Genomic DNA, 9,140 nt, shown 5'->3' with positions numbered 1-9,140 from the left:
GAGTATTGCTACTCCAGCTTTCTTTTGATTTCCATTTGCATGGAATATCTTTTTCCATCCCCTCACTTTCAGTCTGTATGTGTCCCTAGGTCTGAAGTTGGTCTCTTGTAGACAGCATATATACGGATCTTGTGTTTGTATCCATTTAGCGAGCCTGTGTCTTTTGGTTGGAGTATTTAATCCATTCACATTTAAGGTAGTTGTCAATATGTATGTTCCCATTACCATTTTCTTAATTGTTTGGGGTTTGTTTTTGTAGGTCCTTTGCTTCTCTTGTGTTTCCCACTTAGAGAAGTTCCTTTAGCATTTATTGTAGAGCTCGTTTGGTGGTGCTGAATTATCTTAGCTTTTGCTTGTCTGTAAAGCTTTTGATTTCTCTGTCGAATCTGAATAAGATCCTTGCTGGGTGGAGTAATCTTGGTTGTAGGTTCTTCCTTTGCATCACTTTAAAAATATCATGCCACTCCTTTCTGGCTTGTAGAGTTTCTGCTGAGAAATTAGCTGTTAACCTTATGGGAGTTCCGTTGTATGTTCTTTGTCGTTTTTCCCTTGTTGCTTCTAATAATTTTTCTTTGCCTTTTTTTTTTTGTCAATTTGATTACTATGTGTCTTGGCATGTTTGTCCTTGGGTTTATCCTGCCTGGGACTCTCTGCATTTCCTGGACTTGGGTGGCTATTTCCTTTCCCATGTTAGGGAAGTTTTTGATTATAATCTCTTCAAATATTTTCTTGGGTCCTTTCGCTCTCTCTTCTCCTTCTGGGACCTCTATAATGCGAATGTTGGTGTGTTTAATGTTGTTCCAGAGGTCTCTTAGGCTGTCTTCATTTCTTTTCATTCTTTTTTCTTTATTCTGTTCTGCATCAGTGAATTCCACCATTCTGTCTTCCAGGTCACTTATCTGTTCTTCTGCCTCAGTTATTCTGCTATTGATTCCTTCTAGTGTATTTTTCATTTCAGTTATTGTATTGTTCATCTCTGTTTGTTTGTCTTTAGTTCTTCCAGGTCTTTGTTAAACATTTCTTGCATCTTCGCGATCTTTGCCTCCATTTTTTTTCCGAGGTTCTGGATCATCTTCACTATCATTATTCTGAATTCTTTTTCTGGAAGGTTGCCTATCTCCACTTCATTTAGCTGTTTTTCTTGGGTTTGTCTTGTTCCTTCATCTGGTACATAGTCCTCTGCCTTTTCATTTTGTCTGTCTTTCTGTGAATGTGGTTTTCATTACACAGGCTGCAGGAGTGTAGTTCTTCTTTCTTTTGCTATCTGCTCTGTGGTGGATGAAGCTATCTAAAAAGCTTGTGCAAACTTCCTGATGGGAGGGACTGGTGGTGGGTAGTGCTGGGTGTTGCTCTGGTGGGCAGAGCTCAGTAAAACTTTAATCTGCTTGTCTGCTGATGGGTGGCGCTGAGTTCCTTCCCTGTTGGTTATTTGGCCTGAGGTGACCCAGCACTGGAGGCTACAGGCTCTTTGGTGAGGCTAATGGTGGACTCCAGGAGGACTCACGCCAAGGAGTACTTCCCAGAACTCCCGTTGCCAGTGTCCTTGCCCCCACGGTGAGCCACAGCCACGCCCGCCTCTGCAGGAGACCCTCCAACAGTAGCAGGTAGGTCTGCTTCAGTCTCCTATGGTGTCACCGCTCCTTCTCCTGGGTCCCGATGCACACACTACTTGGTGTGTGCCCTCCAAGAGTGGAGTCTCTGTTTCACCCAGTCCTGTCGAAGCCCTGCAATCAAATCCCACTAGCCTTCAAAGTCTGATTCTCTGGGAATTCCCCCTCCTGTTGCCAGGCCCCCAGTTTGGGAAGCCTGACGTGGATCTCAGAACCTTCACTCCAGTGGGTGGACTTCTGTGGTATAATTGTTCTCCAGTTTGTGAGTCACCCACCTAGCAGTTATGGGATTTGATTTTATCGTGATTGCGCCACTCCTACCATCTCACTGAGACTTCTTTGTCTTCGGATGTGGGGTATCTTTTTTGGTGAGTCCCAGTGTCTTCCTGTCGATGATTGTTCAGCAGTTGTGATCCAGTGCTCTCACAAGAGGGAGTGAGTGCACTTCCTTCTACTCTGTCATTCTGAACCAATCAGTGCTTGGTCAAATTTAATTGGTAAGCAAGTTTGGGACATTAGTCATTGTGAAGGTTACCAAATCTATCCCATTCATTCTTCTTATGACAGAGCCTCTTGGCTGGCCTAAACTTGTCCTTCCCAGGCTGGTTCTGGGCCCAGTCCAGTGCCGCAGTCTCATTTAGCTCGTAACCAATAATTTCTCCCCAATTTGAGTCTTCAGAATAATGAATTTTGTTATGGGATACAAGGAACATATGATTAAGTAATTATTTTCTTTTCTCTCTGAAGGGTCATCATTAAAAAGTAATGCTTTCCAGCCAATGGCATTGAAGCTGCCCGTACACAGCTCTAAGGGGCCCTTTGCCAGCTGGCCTCATTAAACCTCTGATGTGCTCTCTGAGTTTTGTTGTCATGGTGTGTTCACTCTTGGACACTTTTGCATTTCTGTCCCAGGGCTCTTAGGTTCACACCTTCGTGTTTTTCCCTTCTTGGGCTTTAACTCTTTCTTAGGTAGAATTTTGCCTCATGTCTAATCCCACATTTATCACATTACTGTCTTACAGAAAAAGAATATTTTCCACAATTGCTTTTTCTCTTTTTCTGAAAACTTAAGATCCTCATCCTTTCTCTCATCCCAGACCAAACTCTGAGAAGGAAACAGCTGTGTCTATAAAGTGACGGATTTTCCTTTTTATATGCAGCACGCTCCCTCCCTATTCTCCTGGGTAGTGCACTGTGGCTTATCTATCATTACTCTGGGTGTCATATAAAGAAATTCATTCTGTGAAAAGCCTGAGATTTTAGAGAATGGAGAATCATAAAGCTAAATCCTGTGGATAAAGCCTGTCTTCTGTGTTCTGTGTGACCAATGACAGCAGAAGACATTTGGGAACCCACGAGAAGAGGCAGAACATGGCAAAGGGTTTCTGACAAATAAAGGTTCTTTAATAACTCTCTTATTTGAGTGGTTTTATCACTTAGAAAGCAGAGGTTATCAGTTTTCTGGATTTGTGGTAAGTAAAAAGTTTTTATTCTGCATATGCCTATTACCAATTATGATTTTTGACAGGTTTTAAACACTATATTACAATATTATTGTGTTACAAACATTTGGTTTCATTCTTCCAATGAATGTGGTAATATACAGAACACTTAACTAATCATACACTGAGCACTAAACAGTAAACAGCTCAGAAATATTCATAATTCTGGCTAGGAAAGACATTTACTCCAACTGACACACAGAAAGCTTTCCTTAAAAAAAAAAAAAAGTGCTGTCATGCTAGATCCACTTAGCTTATCCGATCAAACTCCTCAAGGTCAAAACTTTAGAAGGGACTAGAGTTTCAGGTCATACAGAAAAATCATCAGGGCTCCATAGTCTCAAAAAGTTTTAAAAGTTTCAATTTAAAAAGTGATACATAACACCACTGTAAAGCAATTATACTCCAATAAAGATGTTAAAAAAATAAAATAATAAAATAAAAAGTGACACATGGCAAAGAAATTTACACTGATATTGTACAAAAATGTAAAACGAAAACACAAATATTTTCACCTCCCCAGATCTTTAATAGCTACAGCCATTTGCTATTCTGGCCAAATTGCTGAAGATTGTGACTAATAAACCTTCCACAAAGAAACAATGATATTTAGTTCTGTCCTGCTCTTCCCTTTGAGTCACCTGGCATGTAAGGGCATCCAGTAAATACCAATAAATACCAATTTTGCATAGTAGTTCAGAGAATGGGCTTTAGAGTCAGACAGTTCTGGATTTAAAACCTAATTCTACCACTCATTATATGTGGCCTTGGACACACAAAACTTAACCTCCATGTGCCTGTTTCCATATCTGCAAAATTGGGATCCTAATACCAACCTCATAAGTTGCTGTTAGCATTACATGTATATACTCACAAAGGAATATTACACAATGTCAAAGTAAGTGAATTACAGCCATACTCAATGAGATGAATGAATCTTGGCATTATAATGTTAAATGAAAAAGAAGTCCTAAAAGATAACATACAGCATGATTACCTTTTAATAAGGTTAAAAACAACTAAAATTAAAAATATTCCTTCTTACTAGAGGAAAGCAAGGAAATAAAGAACATGGGATTCAGGATCATGATTATTTTAGGTAAGGATAGCAAGGGATGGAATAGGGCTGGGAAAAACACATGATGAGGTATACATCACCATCAAGATCCTGGCTGTTGTCTGGAGTAGGAAAGTCTCTATTTATTATCTTATTTTTAAAATAGCTAAATAAATAAGAGTTGGGCATAAATGTAGTGAGTTTAATGAATGGTGATACTGAAAACATAAACATGCTCTAAGGAAAAAATGTCTTTGAAGAAATAAAAGAGCAAAAAGCATGTGATAATCTCTGGTACTTTTGAAAGAAAAATTCTATGATTTTTTCAGGCACTAAGATGCACATGGTAAATAATGAATTAGGGGTAGTGAATATTCCCTAGTGGCTACAAAGTATTTGTTAGCAAATGACTTGAACTCTTAGGAATTATTCAATGATTTGGAAGCCTACAGATTTCTCTCTGTCTCTCTCTGCGTCTCTTAATCTCTTTTAAATTTGTTACAAGGACCTAGCTGAAGATAATGTTGATGACACTGTATAAGCCTAAAGCATAAAGCTAATGTCATTTGCCAGCACCCAATTATTATGTAACATCTTTGGGCTTATAATGTTGAGATTTCTATCCTTTATGAATGCACCATTACAAAAAGTAGAAATAATGATTTACATATATGAACTCATAACTGCATAAGATAAATATTACCAGCATCCCATTTTATAGATGAAGAAACTGAGGCACAAGGGATCATACAAGAAATATGACCAAGGTCACACAACTGACTGGGGCCATTAACCAGTTCACTAAAGCTGCAATATAGATACTATAGAGAGAAAACAAATTTCACAACATCTAGCCTACTGATGACCGGGATGTTTTATATGGTACCTGTTAAGTTCAAACAACACAGAGGGAAATATCTGAAGACTCCATCTCCCTGCAATGGGGGGTTACAGTGAAACAAGAGGAGGTCAAGTAACAAATCATCTGGATGTTAGATTTTAGATAGTGAAACCCATTTGCCTTGGCAAGAGACTTTTTAACTTCTGGTTTTAACTTCAACTCAGTGGCAGACAAGGAGTTCAAGCAAAACAATGTGTAGATGTATAACGCAGACAGTTTACTGAGAAGCACTGTGGTATTACCTTGGAAGGGGCCTCCTCTTGGGTTATGCAGGTGAGCAAGGGGGGCCTGTCTGTCTGGCAGAGGGAAGGTGAACTACATGTGACTACATTCTCTGATATGTAGATTGCTGGAAGACTGCAGAGCAGAATGTGAGATGAATAAAACCTGGTCCTAGAAGGCTTTGAGAAGAAATAGTTGCTTGGTCTCAAGAAGTTCTTTCCTTCTTGATTTTCCCCTTTCTCCTCTTTCAGACATTTTAAGCCAGCAAATTCATGTTTGCAACCCCAAAGCCTTAGGCTGACACCCCAAAGCCTTAGCCTTAGCCAGCGTTCAAATAATCACTGCATTTACAGGAGGGTTCAAGCAGTACAGGCTAGTGTGGCCAATGAGACCAAAGATTTCAATTTTAAACTGCTTTTGAATAGATATTGTGTAAACCATGGGAACAAACGAGGGGAACACTTCTTCTTCATGGACATACAACGAACATGTACACAGCCATGTTGCTAAGTTTGAAATTTTTCTATAGTGGAAAATGCCTCTAATGTAGGAAACACTTTTACTTTATTTCTTCCTTCCATAAATAGTTGATTCTTTCATATGTAAAAATTATGTTTCCTTTTGTTAGCATTAATGGTCTTATATTAAATCATGTGTTTTTATCATATCAATTTATGGAAGTATTTTTAGCCACATTATTTATAGAACATTTAGGTCTGCCTTTCAAAGTCCTCAGTAATCTTTAGTGTTTGCTGGTCTGCTTTTAATTTATCAAAGCCCTCCTTCAACAGGCATTGCACAAAACACACAAGCAGCAGAGATTTCCCCTATACAATGTGTATTTGATATGCTTAATGTTCATCTTTATACACACACAGACGTTGGCATATAAGAAATGTGGAGGGTGCCTATAAATTCAAGGAAACATTTAAGTGCACAGTGATACATAGATACATGGGTATAATACTTTATGTACTTGATAAATATTTTATCCCTACCATAAAGAAAGCTTTTTATAAACTTTAATTGTTTTTTATTACCTTAAAGTATTGCAGTTGTTTCTCAGCATTCATTGTTCCTTCCTTTTCTTGTCTCAGACAGGAATTGAAGATGAAAAGCTCTGTATCTCTTAGCCACCCTTTCAGTTCTTTGATCCTGACCTCCAGCTGCCTTACCAGGCTTCCGCTTTCAGGAGAGAGCAGGTCACGTGCACCCGACCCACTGTGCCCTGCCATTGTGTCCTGGATCTTCTCTCCTAGGGTTTTCTAATGCATCAGATTAAAAACAAAAACAAAAACACCAACAGCAAAAAACAAAAACATTGATTAGCATAGGTACCAAACACATATCACAGTTTGGCTGGTGACAGTGTCTGCTGCACCTCCCACCTCACAACTGACATTCAGTTCAGATTGGCTCAATGTTCCATTTAAGATTCGATTCTCGAGCCATGGGTGTTGTTCTGACTACCACTAGAGGCTTACGAAGACGGCATTCACTTCTAATTTCCTCTAACAGAAAGGAGCTTTGACCCAAAAGTTCACCATGGTCACTGATTAAAAACTCATTTCAATTCTCATGACAGGAGTTTACAGTAAAAATTCTCTGCATAAAATTTTCAGGAGATAGACGTTTGAGTTTAATCAATATACTAAAGAGGCCAAGAGTAGACTGTGCATGGAGAATTAAATTCCTTTTTTTTTTCTTTTTTTTGTTTTGTGAAGTACAATTCCCTAAACCTTATGACACAGGACTGTTAAGAAGGGGTAGCCTCCTTGGTGCTGTTGATTTTACCTGACCTAGAAATTGTTCAACCCTTCAATTCTTCCCACTTTGCATTTGTGGATGCTAGACTTTCTAAAATATGTGTTAAAAATAAGCCCCAATCCACTATGCTAGAGGCCTGCTTAGATGAACCACTATGGCATGAAGGTATAGTCAAGAAAGTCTTTTTTTTGTTTTTTTTGGTGGAAAACACTCTTTGGAGAATCAGGATGAGTTAATCTATAATGATGAATTAAAGCTACAAAAATAGGCTTTAAAACACAAATAAAATTAAGTCAACAAACATTCATCTGCTGTGTAGTGTTCCGTAAATAGTATCTTTAGGAGAAAAATCTCCTTTCTTGGCAACACCCTTGTATTTTCATGGTGCAGATATTGATAATTTGAAGACCCTCAGTGGAATCCAGATTTAGCTATTGTTTTTATGCTGTAACAAAAGTAGCAGCAGGAGGTGAAATCAATGCCCTTGGAGGGTAGGGTCACAAAAAAGAATTTATTGCCACTTTTTTGTTCTGGAACAGTTTGCAATCATAAATTCTTCATAAACAGAATACTTCAGAGAATGGTCCATCTTCATAAATATACGACAGAGGACATCAATTTCATTTAATTCACAATTTGTGTCAGCACAGCAGATGCCAAAGCCTGCCTTGATAGGGTTGTTTAATATGCAATTGAGACAGAGTAATATGCAGCACAGGGGACAAAATTTCACAGATTAAACTGTACGCACCACTGACATTTCATTCTAATGTATTTCCATTCCACACTGTTCACCTTAGATGAAAGTAATATTAAAAACCATATCCCTCTATTTTACTATTGTTAGAAGTTAAAATCCTTGTCTTTAAATTTTTTTCATGCCAATTAAAATGTAATCATGCCAATTAAAGCAGTATGCCTGGTGGTGGTAGTGTAGCACAGGTTTTGTTAAAATCTTCCTAGCACCCTTCTCTCCCCAGAAATCATTACAAAACTCTGCATACTGCATTCGAATGATATTTTTGTTAAAATGACAACCATTTTTAAGGTATCTGGCTCATAAAGGATAGCTAAATATTCTGTTTCTTTTTTTAATGTTATCTTGATGTAAAATTTTTGTTTAGGGAGCTATATACATGATATACTTCAAACAATTTTCCAAAAAGATTATTGCTGATTATTTATCAAATTAGAAATAGATATGTGAAAATACAGCATAGGCAGACTATCGTTTTATCTATCAAGCATATAAAGTTGCTGCTCTCATCTATTTAGTAAACAGTCTTTTAAAATGTCAGACACTAACCACATTTCTCATGTATGAGATCAATGAATTCTGTAGAATTTAGTAGGCTCTGATTTAAATCACCATATTATAAAATGAAAGCCATTAATTACTATTGAAAAGTTATGTAACAATAGGTCAGAGTAAAAACTTTTAACATTTTAAGTTACTTTGCACGATTGCAGAGTGTGGTGAATTTAAATGAGAAAGCAAGGATTTAAACTTGCAGTTTTTTAATCACCTAGATTAAGCATGGCATAAACTGAACACTGGCATTCCTCCAAGTCATCAAGGTACATGGAGAGCTTTTTATTCAAAATATTTTTGGAGTATTATTTCTTTAAAAATTAAAAGGCAGGAAAGGGAAGGCATGCAAAATCATGCTCCATACTGACACCACCCATACTTAGCTGTTATAATTAATCATTTAAGTAATTGACAAATTTAGCTTACCCTTGATTTGAAGTGAAGGCAATTTAGGAGAGAAGTTGATGAAAAAAATACAGTTTAACCTCTCTCTCTCAGCTGTCTTCCAACAAAAGGACAGTACTGTCTCCTGCACAGTGCCATCCTGGTCTCTGGGTAACAGAATCTCTATGTTGCCTTTTTGCCAGATTCTTGCATCTCAGTCTTTGGCTGAGACCCAGCCCATCATTGCGTGAAATGAATTACATGAAACTTTTTTTTTTTTTTTTTTTTGGCTTTTGTTAAAAGTGAGCTGGAAATTGAGGCACAAAACAGAGGCCGATTTAATTCTGCAATTCAGATTTGGGTCAAGTTTGCATCTTTGTTTTTG

At 37.7% G+C, this 9,140-nt stretch overlaps 1 protein-coding gene across 3 annotated transcripts in view; it reads right to left on the bottom strand.

Annotated features, from left to right (window-relative positions):
* AKAP6 (A-kinase anchoring protein 6) overlaps window positions 1–9,140 on the bottom strand; it is a 529,420-nt gene that overhangs the window by 105,675 nt on the left and 414,605 nt on the right. For all 3 annotated transcript variants that reach the window (XR_003681883.2, XM_028495685.2, XM_028495686.2), the window contains exon 11: window positions 6,333–6,557. Coding sequence is in view for 2 of the 3 variants with exons in the window: in XM_028495685.2 (XP_028351486.1) it covers window positions 6,333–6,557 (225 nt within the window). In the remaining variant the exon portion in view is untranslated. The remainder of the gene's footprint in view (window positions 1–6,332; window positions 6,558–9,140) is intronic.

Source organism: Physeter macrocephalus, chromosome 11, assembly GCF_002837175.3.
Source record: "Physeter macrocephalus isolate SW-GA chromosome 11, ASM283717v5, whole genome shotgun sequence".
NCBI lineage: Eukaryota > Metazoa > Chordata > Mammalia > Artiodactyla > Physeteridae > Physeter > Physeter macrocephalus.
Note: the sequence above shows the minus strand (reverse complement) of the source record. Positions and strands in the feature narration are given on the sequence as shown.